The following is a 22152-nucleotide window of genomic DNA, read 5'->3' on the forward strand; positions in this document are numbered from 1 at the left end:
TGGTACATACACAGTCTTATCCACAACATGGGGCTTAGCTGCCTTCACTTTATCAGGTACACCATCTGCAATATCTTCATCATTAAAAACCATCCGATCCCCCCGCACAGGAGACTCCATTACCTGGATCACCCTCAACATGCCTCCTGAGTCCTGGGAAGGCATTGGGGTGCTTACCTCTCCCTGGGGGGGCAGGGGGTCAGAACTGGGGGTCTCCTCCTCCTCCACCTCCATCTTTGTCACTTTTGCAAACCTCTTGTCGTTGCAGAACTTTTCCTTGAAAGGACCATCTCTTCCTTCCATTATGGCCACGATGGTCTCCTGGTGGTCCACACGGACCTTGGCCAATTGGATCTCTGGATCCATGGATCCGCGTTTCTGGCTATGTAAACCTTCACGTTGCCTTCGCAGGCGCTTCAGCTCCGCACGTAGCTTGTACAGCTTATCCCTCTCCCGGTTTAGGACTTTTATGCCGGCCACCACTCGCTCCCGAATGGCCTCCGATCCTTCATCCACACCAGGGGCAGAGAGATCACCAGCTGAGGCTTGTAGAGGGGCAGACATGTCAGCAGATGGCCCAGGAGATGGCTGAGAGCCTCCAGCAGGGGAGGCCCCACTGCCCTCCATGGCTTCCCCAGAAAGGGGCCAGGAGAGCTGGGATAGATTTCCAGGCAACTCCCTTCTCACACAGCAGCTTCCGACACACCTTCCTCCTCACACACCTGTGCTCCAATGGTGGGTGGGGCACTATTCCACCCACTGACACCAATCATGGGCACCAGAGGCGTAGCTTGAAGCTTGTGGGCCCCGATGTAAAAGTTGACCTGGCCCCTGGGCTGTTCTCACCCTGTGCTCCTCTCCATTCAGGAAATGTCTCACAGCTTGTCCCCAGCCAATGAGAACGGAGAGGTGTGGACCGTAGAAGGCAAAGTGGAAGCCCAGTAAAGGAGAGTGGCTGTGGGGCCCTTGGGCAGATCGGAGCTGGACTTTGTGGAGGATATGATAATATGACAGGGAGGCTGCAGGGGCCCCCTAGATCTAGGGGTGGGGTTGCGATTGTGACCCCTGCAACCCCTTATGCTACGCCCCATGATGGGCACTATTCCTCCCACTGACACCAATGATGGGCACTATTCCTTCCACTCACACCAATGATGGGCACTATTCCTCCCACTGACACCAATGATGGGCACTATTCCTCCCACTGTCACCAATGATGGGCCTTATCCCTCCCACTGACACCATTTATGGGCCTTATTCCTCCCACTGACACCAATGATGGGCACTATTCCTCCCACTGACACCATTGATGGGGCACTATTCCTCCCACTGACACCAATGATGGGGCACTATTCCTCCCACTGACACCAACAAAGGGCACTATTTCTCCCACTAACACCGACAATGGGCACTATTCCTCCCACTGACACCAACGATGGGCACTATTCCTCCCACTGACATCAACGATGGGCACTATTCCTCCCACTGACACCAATGATGGGCACTATTCCTCCCACTGACACCAACGATGGGCACTATTCCTCCCACTGACACCGATGGGCACTATTCCTCCCACTGACACCAAAGATGGGGCACTATTTCTCCCCTAATACCAAAGATGGATCATTGCTCCCACTGGCCACAGTCCAGACAGTAAACTGGCTCTTTGTTTAGAAAGTTTGGAGACCCCTGCTTTAGGATCATCAGGTTGGATCAGTTTTTCTAAACTTGTTTAAATACAGAGGAACCCTGGTTCAGAAAGGTTGGGTTATATAAACTAAACTCACCAGCTGATGTCGTGAGGAGAGGACAGGCCGACTGGAAGCTGAACTTGGAGCCACCTTGCTTTGTTGAGTCTCGGCTCCAAACTGAGGATAGGTAGAGAAGAACAAGAGAAGATGGGTGAAAAAAATAAAAGTCCTTGAGATGCCATTGTACAGTGAACAGTGAGTGAATACCGCAGATTCTTACCAGCCCCACACTGCTCAGATCCAGCAGATTAAATGGTTTAATGACAACAGGATCACTCTGGATGAAATTCTTCAGCATGTCTGTTGATGTCGTCTGGATGTACCCATAATCCTGTGTAGGGAAAGTACAATCAACCTAGAGGTATGCACATCTAATGTGACTCCTATAAGGTATGATTTAAGGTAGGCAGACCTAGGTAGAAGGTAATGATCTAAAGTGAACCTGTGCTGCGCATGCAAGGAGATGCAGTAGGTTTACTTTAATGCCCATGGCGGCTCTCACGGCTCCCCTCCGAAATAGATAACCCCCTCTGGGCAGCTCTCCCCCGAGGGGGTTACCCTGCGGGCACGCTCCCGTGTCACACACTCTGCGTCCATAGCCGCCATGTGTATGACTTGGCCCGGTGCCCGAATCATTGGATTTGATTGACAGTAGTGGGAGCCAATGGCTGCACTACTATCAATGAATGAAGAGCAGAGATATTGCTTCTCGTTCTGGAGTGCATTCTTGTGAGATTTGGGATCCTCAGGTTTCCCAGAAGACATCAAGGCCTAGGCGAGTATCCGGAAAAGTAACTAGATCTAAATCCCAAGGTGCATGACCCAGCACAGGAGGAGCAGATATTTCACCAGTGGTTCACATTCCACAAACACTGATTATATACATTTCCTGACAGAGAACTACACTTAGAAAAAAAAAAAACACTAGACGCCCACTTACCAGAACCTCATCCAGCAGCTCATAGATGAGAGCGAAGTTGAGCCGGACCACAGACTCACTAAGGTCCCCACAATAATCACGAATCAGGGAAGCCAGCCTGGGACCAAAGAGAGAGGGATAGGTTAGCTTTCAATCCATCCTAAATCAATTTAGAAAGCACTGATTGGCAAAAAACCCACCGGTTCAGGAAATCAATATACATAAAGGGAGAGTCACTGGAACCGATGTTTATGACAAAGTATAGACCTTGATGTCGAGTGTGAATAAAGTGGCATCCCTCATGTTCCTAGAGGAAATGGAAGACAAAGTTAATTGGATATATAAGGATCGGGGGCTTGGTCCCCAACCTCCCTAGGGACAGAAGGGGCAATTGGACTATCTCGGTACGGGTTAAACCAGGGTCAATTGAAATAATATGAACAAGTACATAGAAAAATATGTATCCAGATTCAGTAAGACTTACGACGGCGTATCAGTAGATACGCCGTCGTAAGTCCGAATGCGCGCCGCCGTATATTTAAGCGTATTCTGGAAACCAGATACGCTTAAATTTGGCCAAGATACGACCGACGTAAGTCTCCTACGCCGTCGTATCTTATGTGCATATTTACGCTGGCCACTAGGGGCGTGTACGTGGATTAACGCGTTGAATATGTAAATGAGCAAGATATGCCGATTTACGAACGTACGTACGCCCGTCGCAGTAAGATATGCCGTTTACATAAGAGATACGCCGGCGTAAATATAAACCACCAAAAAGATGGCACAGCCCATGCAAGGTATGGACGACGGAACAGCCGTCGTATTTTACGTTGTTTGCGTAAGCGTACGTGAATGGGGCTGGGCGTAGGTTACGTTCACGTCGAAAGCATTGAGCCGACGTCGTTATGTAGGGAGTATTTGCGACGTGATTCTCAACATGCGCCGTACCGACGGCCCTCATTTACATGGGTCACGGTTAATTTAAATGAAGCCCGCCCACTACATGCCTACTTTGAATTAGGCGGGGTTACGCCGGGCCATTTGCGCTACGCCGACGTAAGTTGGGGAGCAAGTGCTTTGTGAATACAGTACTTGCCTCTCTATGTTACGTCGGCGTAGTGCAAATGGGATGCTCTACGCCGGCATAAAGATACGTCGCCATACGTTAATCTGGCTAATAGAGTTTATTAATACAAATTCAATAAAAAACAACATATAATCAAGTACAAAAGCATGGTGACCATCCATGTATATCGCCAGTATAATAGTCCCCAAAGGGGGGGGGGATATCACAGTGAGATAGTTGATCATGGATAACATGTCAACTAGTTTCGTGGTCTAATGCCGCTTCGTCAGGAGAACATCTGTAATATGGTTGATAAGTTACATAGTTAGCCAGGTTGAAAAAAGACACAAGTCCATCTAGTTCAACCATGAAGTAAAAAAAAAAAAAAAAATATTGTACAATCCAATATACCCACAGTTGATCCAGAGGAAGGTGAAACCCCCCAGCAGAGAATGATCCAATTTGCTACAGCAGGGGAAAAAATTCCTTCCTGATCCCACGAGATCAGATTTTCCCCAGATCAACATTACCTATAAATGTTAGTATCCAGTTATATTCTGTACATTTAGGAAAGAATCCAGGACTTTCTTAAAGCAATCTACTGAGCTGGCCAGAACCACCTCTGGAGGGAGTCTGTTCCACATTTGCACAGCTCTTACTGTGAAGAAACCTTTCCTTATTTGGAGATTAAGGGCTAGATTCAGGTAGCCCTGCGTAATTTAGTGCGGGCATAATGTATCTCCGATACGTTACGCCGCCGTAAATTAGGGCGCAAGTTTCGTATTCATAAAGAACTTGCGCCCTGAGTTACGGCGGCGTAACGTATGTCGGCCGGCGTAAGCCCGCCTAATTCAAATGGCGATGATGTGGGCATGTTTTATTTAAATTAATGGTGACCCCGCGTATTTTACGTTTTTTACGAACGGCGCATGCGCCGTTCATGAAAGAATCCCAGTGCGCATGCTCGAAATTCCGCCGCAAATCGTCATTGCTTTCAGCGTAAACGTAAATTACGTCCAGCCCTATTCGCGAACGACTTACGCAAACGACGTAAAAAATTAGACGCGGGAACGACGTCCATACTTAACATTGCGTACGCCTCATAATAGCAGGAGCAACCTTACGCCGAAAAAGCCTAACGTAAACGACGTAACAAAATAGCGCCGGGCGTACGTACGTTTGTGAATCGGCGTATCTAGGTCATTTGCATATTCTACGCCAAAAACAACGGAAGCGCCACCTAGCGGCCAGCGTAAATATGCACCCTAAGATACGACGGTGTAAGAGACTTACGCCAGTCGGATCTTAGGCTAATGTTGGCGTATCTTGCTTTCTGAATACAGAAAGAAGATACGCCGGCGCAGCTTTGAATTTACGCGGCGTATCTATAGATACGCCGGCGTAAATTCTTACTGAATCTAGCCCTAAATCTCTTTTCCTCTAGATGTAAAGAGTGTCCCCTGTGTTGACTGTAAAGTAAATAACTCAACACCAAGTTCACTATATGGACCCCTTATATATTTGTACATGTTGATTATATCCCCCCCTTAATCTCCTCTTCCCAAGAGTGATCAAATTCAGTTCCTCTAATCTTTCCTCATAGCTGAGCTCCTCCATGCCTCTTATCAGTTTGGTTGCCCTTCTCTGCACTGTCTCCAGTTCCCCGATATCCTTTTTGAGAACTGGGGCCCAAAACTGAACTGCATATTCCAGATAAAGTCTTACTAATGATTTGTACAGGGGTGCAAAATTATATCTCTCTTTCTCTCTCTCTGGAGTCCATACCTCTCTTAATACAAGAGTAATGCCGCGTGCACACAACCGTTTTTCATGTCAAGGAAAAAACTATGTTTTTCTCGACGTGATTCTTGTCAAGACAGCCCTGCATACACACGATCGTGAAAAAAAAATGCTTGAGCAAAGCGCGGTGACGTACAACGGCACTATAAAGGGGAAGTTCCATTCGATTGGCGCCACCCTTTGGGCTGATTATGCAAATTTCCCTTCTCATAACTTGCTTCTGAGCATGCACGTTTTTTTTCCCCTGTCGTTAAAGCCTACACACTACAATAGAGCAGGTTCTAAATTTTTAATGCCCATTTTTCTCGTCGAGAAAAATGCTCAGGAGCATACACACGATCGTTTTTAATGACCAATTTAAAAAATTGCATTTTTCTCGTCATGAAAAACAGTCGTGTGTACCCGGCATAAGATTGTTATTACTGTATGATATTGTATTATAACCTTTGTCAAACTTATTGTTATTCATCACTTGTCAATCATATTACAGATGTTCTCCTGAAGAAGCGGCATCAGACCGTGAAGCTAGTTGAGAAGGGATCCTCCCCCTTTGGGGACTATTATATTGGTGATATACATGGATGGTCACCATGCTTTTTAATCTGTACTTGATTATATGTTGTTTTTTATTGAATTTGTATTAATAAACTATATGGGCCAGATTCAGGTACAGCGGCGTATCTTTGTCCCGGCGTAGCACATCTCATATGCGCTACGCCGACGTAACTCTGAGAGGCAAGAGCAGTATTCACAAAGCACTTGCTCCCAAAGTTACGGCGGCGTAGCGTAAATGGGCCGGCGTAAGCCCGCCTAATTCAAATTAGGAAGGTAGTGGGCGTGTTGTATTAAAATTAGCCGTGACCCCATGTAAATGAATTCCCAAACGAACGGCGCATGCGCACGCATGCTCAGAATCACGTCGCATATACTCCCTAAGGCCTTGTACACACGAGAGGATTTCCGCTGGAAACGGTCCGCCGGACCGTTTCCAGCGGATAAATCCTCTGGCGGATATTGATCTGATGGCTGTACACACCATCAGATCGAAATCCCCGCGGAATACATCTGCGGTGACATGACGCGGCGACGTGCGCGACCCTGGAAGGTAAATACTTCCACGCATGCGTCGAATCATTACGACGCATGCGAGGGATGGGAGCGGACGGACTGATCCGGTGAGTCTGTACAGACGACCGGATCAGTCCGCTGGACTGGATTCCAGCGGATAGATTTCTTAGCATGCTAAGAAATTTTTATCCGCTGAAAATCCGTCGGCTAGATTTTTATCCGCCTGAAAATGTCCGCTAGGCCGTACACACGACCGGATCTATCTGCTGGAACTGATCCGCGGATCAATCCCAGCGGATCGATCCGGTCGTGTGTACGGGGCCTTAGATACGTCGGCTCAATGTTTTCGACGTGAACGTAACCTACGGCCAGCCCCATTCACGTACGACTTACGTAAACGACGTAAAATACGACGGCTGTTCCGTCGTCCATACCTTGCATGGGTTGCGCCACCTATAGAGGTGTTTTATCTTTATGCCGGACGTACGCCTTACGTAAACGGCGTAGCTTACTGCGACGGGCGCAAGTACGTTCGTGAATCGGCGTATCTAAGTCATTTACATATTCGACGTGTAAATCAACGGAAGCGCTCCTTGCGGCCATCGTAAATATGCACCCAAGATACGACGGCGTAGTAGACTTATGTTGGTCGTATCTTGCCACAATTCAGGCGTATCTGATTTAGAGAATCAGCGCATAGATACGACGGCGCACATTTGGACTTACGACGGCGTATCAGTAGATACGTCGGCGTAAGTCTTTGTGAATCTGGCCCTATATATTTATCTATGTACCTGTTCATACCATTTAAATTTACCCTAGTTTAACCCATACCGAGATAGTCCAATTACCCCTTCTGTCTCTAGGGAGGTTGCAAGACTCAACTTAAAAGAGAAGTATGGCAAAAGCATTTTAGGTCATATCTCTATTGCGGGTCACAGAGGTGCACCTTACCTTTACTATCCTGATTTATTTTTTATACTGTATGGATATATACAAGGAAACTCACCATGACCACAGGAGCTTGGTCGGAAGGAAGAGAGGAAAGCTTGAGATAAAGGCCATCAGCTAGGCTGGAGTGTGCGGATGAACCGCGGTCTGAGAAAACTTGTAAGGAACATAAAGCAAAAACACGTCCATGGGGAATACCACAGACAGATGAAGAACGCAGATCAGACATTGAATATCAATGCAGGTTAACCAAGTTTTATGAATATGTTGTTAACAGAAACTTATTGCCAAAAAGGTAAGGCAATATGTCTCAAATTTAAAGTGGTTCTCCACTCCCTGACATTCTCAGGTAAAGGTGAACACTCCTATCTCTTATAACCTATCCAAGAGTCATTTGCCTTATACCCGTATTTGCCGGCGTATAAGACGACCCCCTATTTTTCCAGGAAAATTTTTGGTTTTGGCATATACTCACCATATAAGACTACCCCCTTCCTACTAGTCTGTCTGGAAGCTGAGGGGTAGCCGGAACAACCGCTGACAGAAACAGGCATTTTTCAAATCTCACTGTGCCATTACATTACATTACATGCCTCACTGTGCCATTCCATTACATGCCCCACTGTGCCATTCCATTCCATGCCCCACTGTGCCGTGCCATTCCATGCCCCACTGTGCCATTCCATGCCTCCACTGTGCCATTCCATGCCTCCACTGTGCCATTCCATGCCTCCACTCTCTATCACATGCCTCCACTGTCCATGACATGCCTCCACTGTCCATCACATGCCTCCACTGTGCCAGCCAAGACGATCTCCATACCTTATTTTTTTGCTGCGGACATCCATGTTTCAGGCTGCGGGCATCCATGATTCAAAAGCCGCGCCTCCTCCTCAGACTGTTCCGTGATAGGCGGAACACTAATTTTCCCAGCGGGGCCTCTGTTCAGTGTTCCGCCTATCACGGACGTCCTCTCGTCCGAGGATGAGAAGGCATCTGTGATAGGTGGAACACTGAACAGAGGCCCTGCTGGGAAAATGAGTGTTCCGCCTATCACGGAACAGTCTGAGGAAGAGGCGCGGCTTTTAAATCATGGATGCCCGCAGCCTGAAACATGGATGTCCGCAGCCTGACGGAGAAAGATCTGGCGTATAAGACGACCCCTGACTTTGGATGCATTTTTTTGCATCCAAAAGGTCGTCTTATACGCCGGCAAATATGGTATATAAATGGCACTGTGCCTTGCTGTATACTAGACCCTCTTAATGCGGCCATACACGGTTCGAATTTCAAAAGAATTTTCTTTCGAAAATCGTATCAAAGAATTTTCGTACGAATTTCGCACCGTTAGTGGGCTGCAGCAACAGCCGATTTTCGTGCGGCAAACAAATTTGAGAAATCCGACGTGTTGGAAATTTTTTGAAAAACTAACGATTTTCAATGATGGGAGAATTGTGCGAGAAATGTAATAGAGAAAAAAATGCGCATGTGCAAGAAAAGAATATTGCCGGAGAGAAAAGAATATCCCCAGAGAGAAACGAATATTCCCGGCAACATGAAGGTTTGGTCGGCCGAATTTCGAAAATCAATGGTGGCATCATCGGATCACAAAAAAAAACGAACTTTCTGATTTTGAAAAAAAAATTTGTTCCAAATTCGACCGTGTATGGCCTGCTTTAGAAATATGTGATCTTCTACACTGCTTAGACAAAAAAAAAAAATATGTTTTTTTTAACCTCTGTGTCAGGAAAATAGCCACAATACTGCAGGGATGGCGAACCGGCAAGGGCACACTGACGTGCACAAGGATGCGCAGCGTCGTAACCAGCAGGACGCGCAGCGCCGTGATCAGGCGAGCGTGCATGCGCAATGGCACGCGCACGACGTTATAGGGGCACCACTACCTATTTAAACCACTGCTGACAATGGCGCATCGCTGGTTTATCGTCGGCTTTCCCTTGTGCTGATCGGATTTCCTGTGTACCAAACCGGCTTGTTTGACCTGCTCTTTCCAATTCCCCGGCTTGACCCTTCAGCTTGTACCTGACTTCTTCCTGCCTGCTCCCTGCATCTGATCACGGCCTGGCTAACGGACTCCACTTATCCTGTCTACTGTGCAAAGGACTTGGCTGGCAATTTGATCACAATGATCTTGGACTGTTACTGTGAATGACCCCTGGCCTGGCTCTTGACTCTAAGTACTCCACTGGTCCTCATTCACTGGACTTCCTAAGCACGCCTGCTTCCAGTAACTTTGCCTGTCCTACCAAGTTCCTGGCAACCAGCTCCACCATTCAGGCAACCCGTGCTTCTGTGGGCACCACATCACCTGTGTCACCTTCAGGGTTGTGTTGCGCTCGGCCTTCTACCAAGCTCCTGACACTCTGGATGGCAGAAAGCCTCAGTCATAGGAACAAATGGGACCACAGTGCTTGTGAAGATGGGTTGGTGGGGACATTTTAGCTTGAATAGCTGTGCAGCGCCAGGCAATGCTGCGGGCAAGCCGCAAGGTAAATAACATGACAACTAAACTTAAAGCGGAACTTTACCCATAACAACTTTATTATGTGCTGTAAATTGCTGCCAGCCTTGCTTATGTTTCTTCTTACTGAATCCCAAAGCCCCTGAGCTGCAGTAAATCATAAAGCGGAACTAAACCCATTGATTGAACAGTTTCAAAAAACTGTTACATTCCTGGAATTCCCAGGATTGATAACCTCATTCACACCATGATGCAGAGGAAGCAGCTTCATTGGCTGTAAAGGATATGAGGGTTTGATTCTGCTTTAAGGCTGTCAGCAGATTGACCTCTACAAACTCAGTAGAGCCTAAAAATAGTGCAGTGATCCTAACCAGTTGTGAGACAATAGCGAATGAATATTCGCAATCGCCACATTGATCCTCCTCTCGGCCAATCGGGAAGCGGGCCTTGAGACCCCGTCATCCGATTGGCTGAAAGGACAGGCGATCGTATTGGATGCCTAGGGGGAGGAGAGAGGAGCTGCATGGTGAAAGCCGCAGTGATGCAGAAGAAGGGAAGAGGACACAGGGGACCCATAATTAAATTGTCCCGGTGATGAGTCAAAGGAAAATTCAGGTACAGTAAAACCTTGGTTTGCAAGCATAATTCCTTCCAGAAACATGCTTGTAATCCAAAGCACTTGTATATCAAAGCATTTTTTTTTACAGGGTATAAAAGAGGAGAGGCGTCTCTAAGTGTAGCAATAAGTTGCTAAATGTTGTACCTTCATTAAATGTAACCATATTGCTACACTAAGGCTGCTTTCACACTGAGGCGCTTTGCAGGATCTATTGCGCTAAAAACAGTGCTTGCAATGCGCCCTGAAAGAGCAGCTCCTTTCTATGCCCTTAGGCTTTCACACTGGAGCATTGAGCTGGCAGGACGTTAAAAAAAGTTCTGCCAGCCGCATCTTTGAGACGTGGTAGGAGCGGTGAAAATACTGCTTCTATAGCGCCCCTGCCCATTGAACTCAATGGGGTTGCACCTCCAAAACGCCCCTTTTTCAGACGCTAGCAGGGGTTAAAACCGCAAAGATAGTGGCCAAAAATCGCGGCAAACACGACGGTAAAGCGCCGCCAAAAATAGCGGCGCTTTACCGCCAGCGCACCATGAGCCTCAGTGTGAAAGTACTCTTAAGCCCTGTATACACAATCGGTTTGTCTGATGAAAACAGACCGATGGACCGTTTTCATCGGACAAACCGATTGTGCGTGGGCCCCATCGGTTTGTTTTCCATCGGTGAAAAAAAATAGAACATGTTTTGCAATTTTCCTATGGATAAAGAAAACGATCGTCTGTGTGGAAGTCCATCGGTCAAAAATCCACGCATGCTCAGAATCAAGTCGACGCATTCTCTGAAGCATTGAACTTCATTTTTCTCAGCACGTCGTTGTGTTTTACGTCACCGCGCTTGGACACGGTAGGATTTCTGACCGATGGTGTGTAGGCAAGACTGATGAAACTCAGCTTCATCGGATATCCGACGAAAAAATACATCAGATTAACTTCCATCAGATATCCGATCGTGTGTACAAGGCTTTACAGTCTCCTCTCTTCTTTTTTTATACTCAGTTGTGACATGACGCTACTCTTATATCAAGACATCGCTTGTATATCAAGGCAAAATGTATTAAAACATTTTGCTTATCTTGCAAAATGCTCTCAAACCAAGTTACTCTTAGGCCCCATACTCACGAGCAAACATGTCTGCTGAAACTGGCCCGCAGGCCAGTTTCAGCAGACATGTTTGGTCGTGTGTGGGCGCGAGCGGGCCGAATTCCAGCAAACATTTGCCCGCCGGGCCTTTTCCCAGCGGACAAATATTCCTGGACTTGTTTTAAAACAGTCCGCTGGAATCCTGCCCGCTCGGACATGTACGGTCGTCAGTACAGACCTACCGTACATGTCCAGGCGCCCGCCGTCCCTCGCATGCGTCGAATGACTTCGACGCATGCGTGGAAGCATTTTAAAGGCGGGCCGCCCGCGTCATTGTCGCGGCGACACCGCGTCATCGACGCGGCGACACCGCGGACACGCCCCGCGTATTGTTTACGCGCGGACTTCTGTACGATGGTGTGTACAACCATCGTACAGAAGCCCTCTGGCAGACATGTATGGTGAAAACGGTCCGACGGACCGCTTTCACCATACATGTTTGGTCGTGAGTACCCGGCCTTAAACCAAGGTTTTACTGTATATTACTTCACACCCGGGATAAATGAATACTGTTAGTTTTGCTGAAGGATACAATCCTTGTGTATCAGGAGGTCCCCCTTGGAGGAAAGAATGAAAAGCTGGGAGATCATGGTTCAGTCTTTACCCTGGAAAACAAAGTAACAATGAGAAGATTGCTTTTACAAGACTGCTGCAAAAACTCAATAATAAATATGTCTAAAATAAATATATATATATATATATATATATATATATATATATATATATATATATATATATATATATATACATAAATACTGTATATGAAATGTCTACAGTATGTTGGCCATAACAACCACCTGGATTCTAATTAATGTTTTCTTACCAGCCCTTGGGACCACGCCGCACCTACAAGCCAAACGCTCAAATTTACATACAAAGGGGCAGATCCACAAAGATCTGCCTATCTTTAGGCAGGCGTAGCGTATCTAAGATACACTACGCCGCTGTAACTTACTTTTTCTTCTTGTGAATCCTCAAAGAATCTGCGCGGTAAGTTACGGCGGCGTAGTGTATCTATTGCTGCGTAAGGGCGCGCAATTTCAAATGGGAGTGATGGGGGCGTGTTCTATGCAAATACGTCGTGACCCGACATAAACAACGTTTTTTTTGAACGGCGCATGCACCGTCCTTAAAATATCCCAGGGTGCATTGCGACAAATTACGCCGCAAGGACGTCATTGGATTCGACGTGAAAGTAAATTACGTCACATTCCTATTCACGAACGACTTACGCAAAAAAAATTTAATTAAATGCGGGAACGACGGCCATACTTAACATTGAGTACGCCACCATATAGCAGCTTTAACTATACGCCGGAAAAAGCCGAACGGAAACGACGTAAAAAAAATGCGACGGCCACTCGTATGTTCGTGGATCGTCGGAAATAGCTAATTTGCATACTCGACGCGGAAACGCCACCTAGTGGCCGCCGAAAAATTGCATTTAAGATCCTAAGGCGTACGCCTGTCGGATCTAACCCAGATGCCGTCGTATCTTGTTTTGTGGATACAAAGGGGCAGATATGACGCGGGAAATTTAAAATTACGCTGGCGTATCAATAGATACGCCGGCGTAATCCTTTTGTGGATCTGCCCCAAAATATAAAAGATCTCAATTAAGTTGTAAAAAGAAAATAAAAAATCTGGTCTTGAGGAGGTGACAGTTATCACCATTTAAATAACTGGTAGCCACTGCGCTACCATCCTTTGAAAAGTGATCTACCACAGATCCTATGAACAATCCCGCAGCATCATGCGATTTGGCATGCGCAAAAAAATACCCACCTTGGCACCCCCACGCATGTTGCTGCGTTGCGATTTTAGAAGCATTCCCAACCAGTGACACAAGTTTGACCCTTGCCTGAGGCTCGGTTCACACTGCTGCGGTGCGAATTACATACATTTTTTAGTGCAAATTCACAGTGCGATTTTTGCGTGTCAAGTGCGATTCTAATGCAAGTTTGATGCGAATTTGTGAGGGGATTGGTCACAGCTGTGATTTTTATGTCTGGCCAATAGAACGCAAAAAAAAGCTGGATTGGCAGTAATGTGAAAACAGGATTGCGATTTAAATCTGGTCCCATTGAAATCTATAGAGCTGAATTTGCACCGCACCAAACTCGCACATGTTCCTTTTTTTTCTGCATCCAAATCGCACTGCATTGATGTTAATGGTTCATCCCTTGTGATAGCAAAAAAGTTAACTGCTTGCCTCCCGCCACCATCAAAAGATGAAGGGACGGTGCTAATCTCGTTCTGGGACGACGTCATATGACATCATCCAGTGGCGTCACTAGAGGTCGACCGATATGGGTTTTTCTATGGCTGATGCCGATATTTAGAAAGGAGGGCGGCCGATGACCGATATATAATGCCGATTTTTGTGGCCGATTTTTTTAGTTTTTTTTTTACCCATTTCGTAAAATTTAACAGTTTAGTTAAATAATAAAGAAGGGAGGCTAGGCGTGGGTGGTGCTGCGATGTGGGGAGGGATGGGTGGTGCTAGGCATGGGTGGTGCTGCGATGTGGGGAGGGATGGGTGGTGCTGCATTGAGAGGGATGGGTGGTGGTGCGTTGTGGATAGGGATGGGTGGTGCTGCGTTGTGGAGAGGGATGCGTGGTGCTAGGTGTGGGTGGTGGTGCATTGTGGAGAGGGATGGGTGGTGCTGCTTTGTGGAGAGGGATGGGTGGTGCTAGGTGTGGGTGGTGCTGCGTTGTGGAGAGGGATGGGTGGTGCTGCGTTGTGGAGAGGGATGGGTGGTGCTAGGTGTGGGTGGTGCTGCGTTGTGGAGAGGGATGGGTGGTGCTGCGTTGTGGAGAGGGATGCGTGGTGCTAGGTGTGGGTGGTGGTGCGTTGTGGAGAGGGATGGGTGGTGCTGCGTTGTGGAGAGGGATGGGTGGTGCTAGGTGTGGGTTGTGCTGCGTTGTGGAGAGGGATGGGTGGTGCTGCGTTGTAGGGGGGGATGGGTGGTGCTAGGTGTGGGTGGTGCTGCGTTGTGGAGAGGGATGGGTGGTGCTGCGTTGTGGAGAGGGATGCGTGGTGCTAGGTGTGGGTGGTGGTGCGTTGTGGAGAGGGATGGGTGGTGCTGCGTTGTGGAGAGGGATGGGTGGTGCTAGGTGTGGGTGGTGCTGCGTTGTGGAGAGGGATGGGTGGTGCTGCGTTGTGGAGAGGGATGGGTGGTGCTAGGTGTGGGTGGTGCTGCGTTGTGGAGAGGGATGGGTGGTGCTGCGTTGTGGAGAGGGATGCGTGGTGCTAGGTGTGGGTGGTGGTGCGTTGTGGAGAGGGATGGGTGGTGCTGCGTTGTGGAGAGGGATGGGTGGTGCTGCGTTGTGGAGAGGGATGGGTGGTGCTAGGTGTGGGTGGTGCTGCGTTGTGGAGAGGGATGGGTGGTGCTGCGTTGTGGAGAGGGATGGGTGGTGCTGAGTTGTGGAGAGGGATGGGTGGTGCTAGGTGTGGGTGGTGCTGCGTTGTGGAGAGGGATGGGTGGTTCTGTGTTGTGGAGAGGGATGGGTGGTGCTGTGTTGTGGAGAGGGATGGGTGGTGCTGCATTGTGGAGAGGGATGGGTGGTGCTAGGTGTGGGTGGTGCTGCGTTGTGGAGAGGGATGGGTGGTGCTGCGTTGTGGAGAGGGATGGGTGGTGCTGCGTTGTGGAGAGGGATGGGTGGTGCTGCGTTGTGGAGAGGAATGGGTGGTGCTGCGTTGTGGAGAGGAATGGGTGGTGCTGCGTTTTGTGGAGAGGGATGGGTGGTGCTGCGTTTTGTGGAGAGGGATGGGTGGTGCTGCGTTTTGTGGAGAGGGATGGGTGGTGCTAGGTGTGGGTGGTGCTGCGTTGTGGAGAGGGATGGGTGGTGCTGCGTTGTGGAGAGGGATAGGTGGTGCTGCGTTGTGGAGAGGGATGGGTGGTGCTGCGTTGTGGAGAGGGATGGGTGGTGCTGCGTTGTGGAGAGGGATGGGTGGTGCTAGGTGTGGGTGGTGCTGCGTTGTGGAGAGGGATGGGTGGTGCTGCGTTGTGGAGAGGAATGGGTGGTGCTGCGTTTTGTGGAGAGGAATGGGTGGTGCTGTGTTTTGTGGAGAGCAATGGGTGGTGCTGCGTTTTGTGGAGAGGGATGGGTGGTGCTAGGTGTGGGTGGTGCTGCGTTGTGGAGAGGGATGGGTGGTGCTGCGTTGTGGAGAGGGATGGGTGGTACTGCGTTGTGGAGAGGAATGGGTGGTGCTGCGTTTTGTGGAGAGGAATGGGTGGTGCTGCGTTTTGTGGAGAGGAATGGGTGGTGCTGCGTTTTGTGGAGAGGGATGGGTGGTGCTAGGTGTGGGTGGTGCTGCGTTGTGGAGAGGGATGGGTGGTGCTGCGTTGTGGAGAGGGATGGGTGGTGCTGCGTTGTGGAGAGGGATGGGTGGTGCTGCGTTTTGTGGAGAGGGATGGGTGGTGCTGCGTTTTGTGGAGAGGGATGGGTGGTGCTAGGTGTGGGTGGTGCTGTTTTGTGGAGAGGGATGGGTGGTGCTGCGTTGTGGAGAGGGATGGGTGGTGCTGCGTTGTGGAGAGGGATGGGTGGTGCTAGATGTGGGTGGTGCTGCGTTGTGGAGAGGGATGGGTGGTGCTGCGTTGTGGAGAGGAATGGGTGGTGCTGCGTTTTGTGGAGAGGGATGGGTGGTGCTGCGTTTTGTGGAGAGGGATGGGTGGTGCTGCGTTTTGTGGAGAGGGATGGGTGGTGCTAGGTGTGGGTGGTGCTGCGTTGTGGAGAGGGATGGGTGGTGCTGCGTTGTGGAGAGGGATGGGTGGTGGTGCGTTGTGGAGAGGGATGGGTGGTGGTGCGTTGTGGAGAGGGATGGGTGGTGGTGCGTTGTGGAGAGGGATGGGTGGTGCTGCGTTGTGGAGAGGGATGGGTGGTGCTGCGTTTTGTGGAGAGGAATGGGTGGTGCTGCATTTTGTGGAGAGGGGTGGGTGGTGCTAGGTGTGGGTGGTGCTGCGTTGTGGAGAGGGATGGGTGGTGGTGCGTTGTGGAGAGGGATGGGTGGTGGTGCGTTGTGGAGAGGGATGGGTGGTGCTGCGTTGTGGAGAGGGATGGGTGGTGCTGCGTTGTGGAGAGGGATGGGTGGTGCTTGCGTTTTGTGGAGAGGGATGGGTGGTGCTGCGTTTTGTGGAGAGGGATGGGTGGTGCTAGGTGTGGGTGGTGCTGTGTTGTGGAGAGGGATGGGTGGTGCTAGGTGTGGGTGGTGCTGCGTTGTGGAGAGGGATGGGTGGTGCTGCGTTGTGGAGAGGGATGGGTGGTGCTGCGTTTTGTGGAGAGGAATGGGTGGTGCTGCGTTTTGTGGAGAGGAATGGGTGGTGCTGCGTTTTGTGGAGAGGGATGGGTGGTGCTAGGTGTGGGTGGTGCTGCGTTGTGGAGAGGGATGGGTGGTGCTGCGTTGTGGAGAGGGATGGGTGGTGCTGCGTTTTGTGGAGAGGGATGGGTGGTGCTGCGTTTTGTGGAGAGGGATGGGTGGTGCTAGGTGTGGGTGGTGCTGTGTTGTGGAGAGGGATGGGTGGTGCTGCGTTGTGGAGAGGGATGGGTGGTGCTGCGTTGTGGAGAGGGATGGGTGGTGCTGCGTTGTGGAGAGGAATGGGTGGTGCTAGGTGTGGGTGGTGCTGCGTTGTGGAGAGGGATGGGTGGTGCTGCGTTGTGGAGAGGAATGGGTGGTGCTGCGTTGTGGAGAGGGATGGGTGGTGCTGCGTTGTGGAGAGGGATGGGTGGTGCTGCGTTTTGTGGAGAAGGATGGGTGGTGCTGCGTTTTGTGGAGAGGGATGGGTGGTGCGTTGTGGAGAGGGATGAGTGGTGCTGCGTTGTGGAGAGGGATGGGTGGTGCTGCGTTGTGGAGAGGGATGGGTGGTGCTGCGTTTTGTGGAGAAGGATGGGTGGTGCTGCGTTTTGTGGAGAGGGATGGGTGGTGCTGCGTTTTGTGGAGAGGGATGGGTGGTGCTAGGTGTGGGTGGTGCTGTGTTGTGGAGAGGGATGGGTGGTGCTGCGTTGTGGAGAGGGATGGGTGGTGCTGCGTTGTGGAGAGGGATGGGTGGTGCTGCGTTGTGGAGAGGGATGGGTGGTGCTAGGTGTGGGTGGTGCTGCGTTGTGGAGAGGGATGGGTGGTGCTGCGTTGTGGAGAGGGATGGGTGGTGCTGCGTTGTGGAGAGGGATGGGTGGTGCTGCGTTGTGGAGAGGGATGGGTGGTGCTAGGTGTGGGTGGTGCTGCGTTGTGGAGAGGGATGGGTGGTGCTGCGTTGTGGAGAGGGATGGGTGGTGCTAGGTGTGGGTGGTGCTGTGTTGTGGAGAGGGATGGGTGGTGCTGCGTTTTGTGGAGAGGGATGGGTGGTGCTAGGTGTGGGTGGTGCTGCGTTGTGGAGAGGGATGGGTGGTGCTGCGTTGTGGAGAGGGATGGGTGGTGCTAGGTGTGGGTGGTGCTGCGTTGTGGAGAGGGATGGGTGGTGCTGCGTTGTGGAGAGGAATGGGTGGTGCTGCGTTTTGTGGAGAGGGATGGGTGGTGCTGCGTTTTGTGGAGAGGGATGGGTGATGCTGCGTTTTGTGGAGAGGGATGGGTGGTGCTAGGTGTGGGTGGTGCTGCGTTGTGGAGAGGGATGGGTGGTGCTGCGTTGTGGAGAGGGATGGGTGGTGGTGCGTTGTGGAGAGGAATGGGTGGTGGTGCGTTGTGGAGAGGGATGGGTGGTGGTGCGTTGTGGAGAGGGATGGGTGGTGCTGCGTTGTGGAGAGGGATGGGTGGTGCTGCGTTGTGGAGAGGGATGGGTGGTGCTGCGTTGTGGAGAGGGATGGGTGGTGCTGCGTTGTGGAGAGGGATGGGTGGTGCTAGGTGTGGGTGGTGCTGCGTTGTGGAGAGGGATGGGTGGTGCTGCGTTGTGGAGAGGGATGGGTGATGCTAGGTGTGGGTGGTGCTGCGTTGTGGAGAGGGATGGGTGGTGCTGCGTTGTGGAGAGGAATGGGTGGTGCTGCGTTTTGTGGAGAGGAATGGGTGGTGCTGCGTTTTGTGGAGAGGAATGGGTGGTGCTGCGTTTTGTGGAGAGGGATGGGTGGTGCTAGGTGTGGGTGGTGCTGCGTTGTGGAGAGGGATGGGTGGTGCTGTGTTGTGGAGAGGGATGGGTGGTGCTGCGTTGTGGAGAGGGATGGGTGGTGCTGCGTTGTGGAGAGGGATGGGTGGTGCTACGTTGTGGAGAGGGATGGGTGGTGCTAGGTGTGGGTGGTGCTGCGTTGTGGAGAGGGATGGGTGGTGCTGCGTTGTGGAGAGGAATGGGTGGTGCTGCGTTTTGTGGAGAGGAATGGGTGGTGCTGTGTTTTGTGGAGAGGGATGGGTGGTGCTAGGTGTGGGTGGTGCTGCGTTGTGGAGAGGGATGGGTGGTGCTGCGTTGTGGAGAGGGATGGGTGGTGCTAGGTGTGGGTGGTGCTGCGTTTTGTGGAGAGGAATGGGTGGTGCTGTGTTTTGTGGAGAGGGATGGGTGGTGCTAGGTGTGGGTGGTGCTGCGTTGTGGAGAGGGATGGGTGGTGCTGCGTTGTGGAGAGGGATGGGTGGTGCTGCATTGTGGAGAGGGATGGGTGGTGCTGCGTTTTGTGGAGAGGAATGGGTGGTGCTGCGTTTTGTGGAGAGGGATGGGTGGTGCTGTGTTTTGTGGAGAGGGATGGGTGGTGCTGCGTTTTGTGGAGAGGGATGGGTGGTGCTAGGTGTGGGTGGTGCTGCGTTGTGGAGAGGGATGGGTGGTGCTGCGTTGTGGAGAGGGATGGGTGGTGCTGCGTTGTGGAGAGGGATGGGTGGTGCTAGGTGTGGGTGGTGCTGCGTTGTGGAGAGGGATGGGTGGTGCTGCGTTGCGGAGAGGGATGGGTGGTGCTAGGTGTGGGTGGTGCTGTGTTGTGGAGAGGGATGGGTGGTGCTGCGTTTTGTGGAGAGGGATGGGTGGTGCTAGGTGTGGGTGGTGCTGCGTTGTGGAGAGGGATGGGTGGTGCTGCGTTGAGGAGAGGGATGGGTGGTGCTAGGTGTGGGTGGTGCTGCGTTGTGGAGAGGGATGGGTGGTGCTGCGTTGTGGAGAGGAATGGGTGGTGCTGCGTTTTGTGGAGAGGGATGGGTGGTGCTGCGTTTTGTGGAGGGGGATGGGTGGTGCTGCGTTTTGTGGAGAGGGATGGGTGGTGCTAGGTGTGGGTGGTGCTGCGTTGTGGAGAGGGATGGGTGGTGCTGCGTTGTGGAGAGGGATGGGTGGTGCTGCGTTGTGGAGAGGGATGGGTGGTGCTGCGTTGTGGAGAGGGATGGGTGGTGCTAGGTGTGGGTGGTGCTGCGTTGTGGAGAGGGATGGGTGGTGCTGCGTTGTGGAGAGGGATGGGTGGTGCTAGGTGTGGGTGGTGCTGCGTTGTGGAGAGGGATGGGTGGTGCTGCATTTTGTGGAGAGGAATGGGTGGTGCTGCGTTTTGTGGAGAGGAATGGGTGGTGCTGCGTTTTGTGGAGAGGGATGGGTGGTGCTAGGTGTGGGTGGTGCTGCGTTGTGGAGAGGGATGGGTGGTGCTGCGTTGTGGAGAGGGATGGGTGGTGCTGCATTGTGGAGAGGGATGGGTGGTGCTGCGTTTTGTGGAGAGGGATGGGTGGTGCTGTGTTTTGTGGAGAGGGATGGGTGGTGCTAGGTGTGGGTGGTGCTGTGTTGTGGAGAGGGATGGGTGGTGCTGCGTTGTGGAGAGGGATGGGTGGTGCTGCGTTGTGGAGAGGGATGGGTGGTGCTAGGTGTGGGTGGTGCTGCGTTGTGGAGAGGGATGGGTGGTGCTGCGTTGTGGAGAGGGATGGGTGGTGCTGCGTTGTGGAGAGGGATGGGTGGTGCTGCGTTGTGGAGAGGGATGGGTGGTGCTAGGTGTGGGTGGTGCTGCGTTGTGGAGAGGGATGGGTGGTGCTGCGTTGTGGAGAGGGATGGGTGGTGCTAGGTGTGGAGAGGGATGGGTGGTGCTGCGTTTTGTGGAGAGGAATGGGTGGTGCTGCGTTTTGTGGAGAGGAATGGGTGGTGCTGCGTTTTGTGGAGAGGAATGGGTGGTGCTGCGTTTTGTGGAGAGGAATGGGTGGTGCTGTGTTTTGTGGAGAGGGATGGGTGGTGCTAGGTGTGGGTGGTGCTGCGTTGTGGAGAGGGATGGGTGGTGCTGCGTTGTGGAGAGGGATGGGTGGTGCTGCGTTGTGGAGAGGGATGGGTGGTGCTGCGTTGTGGAGAGGGATGGGTGGTGCTGCGTTTTGTGGAGAGGAATGGGTGGTGCTGCGTTTTGTGGAGAGGGATGGGTGGTGCTGTGTTTTCTGGAGAGGGATGGGTGGTGCTGCATTTTGTGGAGAGGGATGGGTGGTGCTAGGTGTGGGTGGTGCTGCGTTGTGGAGAGGGATGGGTGGTGCTGCGTTGTGGAGAGGGATGGGTGGTGCTAGGTGTGGGTGGTGCTGCGTTGTGGAGAGGGATGGGTGGTGCTGCGTTGTGGAGAGGGATGGGTGGTGCTGCGTTGTGGAGAGGGATGGGTGGTGCTGCGTTGTGGAGAGGGATGGGTGGTGCTAGGTGTGGGTGGTGCTGCGTTGTGGAGAGGGATGGGTGGTGCTGCGTTGTGGAGAGGGATGGGTGGTGCTAGGTGTGGGTGGTGCTGCGTTGTGGAGAGGGATGGGTGGTGCTGCGTTGTGGAGAGGGATGGGTGGTGCTGTGTTGTGGAGAGGGATGGGTGGTGCTGTGTTTTGTGGAGAGGGATGGGTGGTGCTAGGTGTGGGGAGAGATGGGTGGTGCTGCGTTGTGGAGAGGGATGGGTGGTGCTGCGTTGTGGGGAGAGATGGGTGGTGCTGCGTTGTGGAGAGGGATGGGTGGTGCTAGGTGTGGGTGGTGCTGCGTTGTGGAGAGGGATGGGTGGTGCTAGGTGTGGGTGGTGCTGCGTTGTGGAGAGGGATGGGTGGTGCTGCGTTGTGGAGAGGGATGGGTGGTGCTAGGTGTGGGTGGTGCTGCGATGTGGAGAGGGATGGGTGGTGCTGCGTTGTGGAGAGGGATGGGTGGTGCTGCGTTGTGGAGAGGGATGGGTGGTGCTAGGTGTGGGTGGTGCTGCGTTGCGGAGAGGGATGGGTGGTGCTGCGTTGTGGAGAGGGATGGGTGGTGCTAGGTGTGGGTGGTGGTGCGTTGTGGAGAGGGATGGGTGGTGCTGCGTTGTGGAGAGGGATGGGTGGTGCTGCGTTGTGGAGAGGGATGGGTGGTGCTGCAGCAAGATGATTGATTTGCAATGCATTGTGAAAATGAATGAGGATGAGAGTTACATTGTGAAGAGGATCTCCACAATGTAACTCTGATATACACCCAGAGTCATCCTCATCCATTTTCTCAATGCCAGCCTCAGCCAG

The 22152-nt window shown here is 51.7% G+C and overlaps 1 protein-coding gene across 1 annotated transcript in view; it reads right to left on the reverse strand.

Annotated features, from left to right (window-relative positions):
* The window catches only part of AP4M1 (adaptor related protein complex 4 subunit mu 1), a 69966-nt gene that overhangs the window by 46188 nt on the left and 1626 nt on the right, over nt 1–22152 (reverse strand). Inside the window, exons 2-7 of the mRNA XM_040346755.1 lie at nt 12328–12400; nt 7617–7705; nt 2871–2977; nt 2692–2788; nt 1972–2082; nt 1788–1868 (exon numbers count right to left, since the gene is read on the reverse strand). Of these exons, the coding sequence (XP_040202689.1) occupies nt 1788–1868; nt 1972–2082; nt 2692–2788; nt 2871–2977; nt 7617–7705; nt 12328–12385 (543 nt within the window). The 5' untranslated portion in view covers nt 12386–12400. The remainder of the gene's footprint in view (nt 1–1787; nt 1869–1971; nt 2083–2691; nt 2789–2870; nt 2978–7616; nt 7706–12327; nt 12401–22152) is intronic.

Source organism: Rana temporaria, chromosome 3, assembly GCF_905171775.1.
Source record: "Rana temporaria chromosome 3, aRanTem1.1, whole genome shotgun sequence".
NCBI classification, from domain to species: domain Eukaryota; kingdom Metazoa; phylum Chordata; class Amphibia; order Anura; family Ranidae; genus Rana; species Rana temporaria.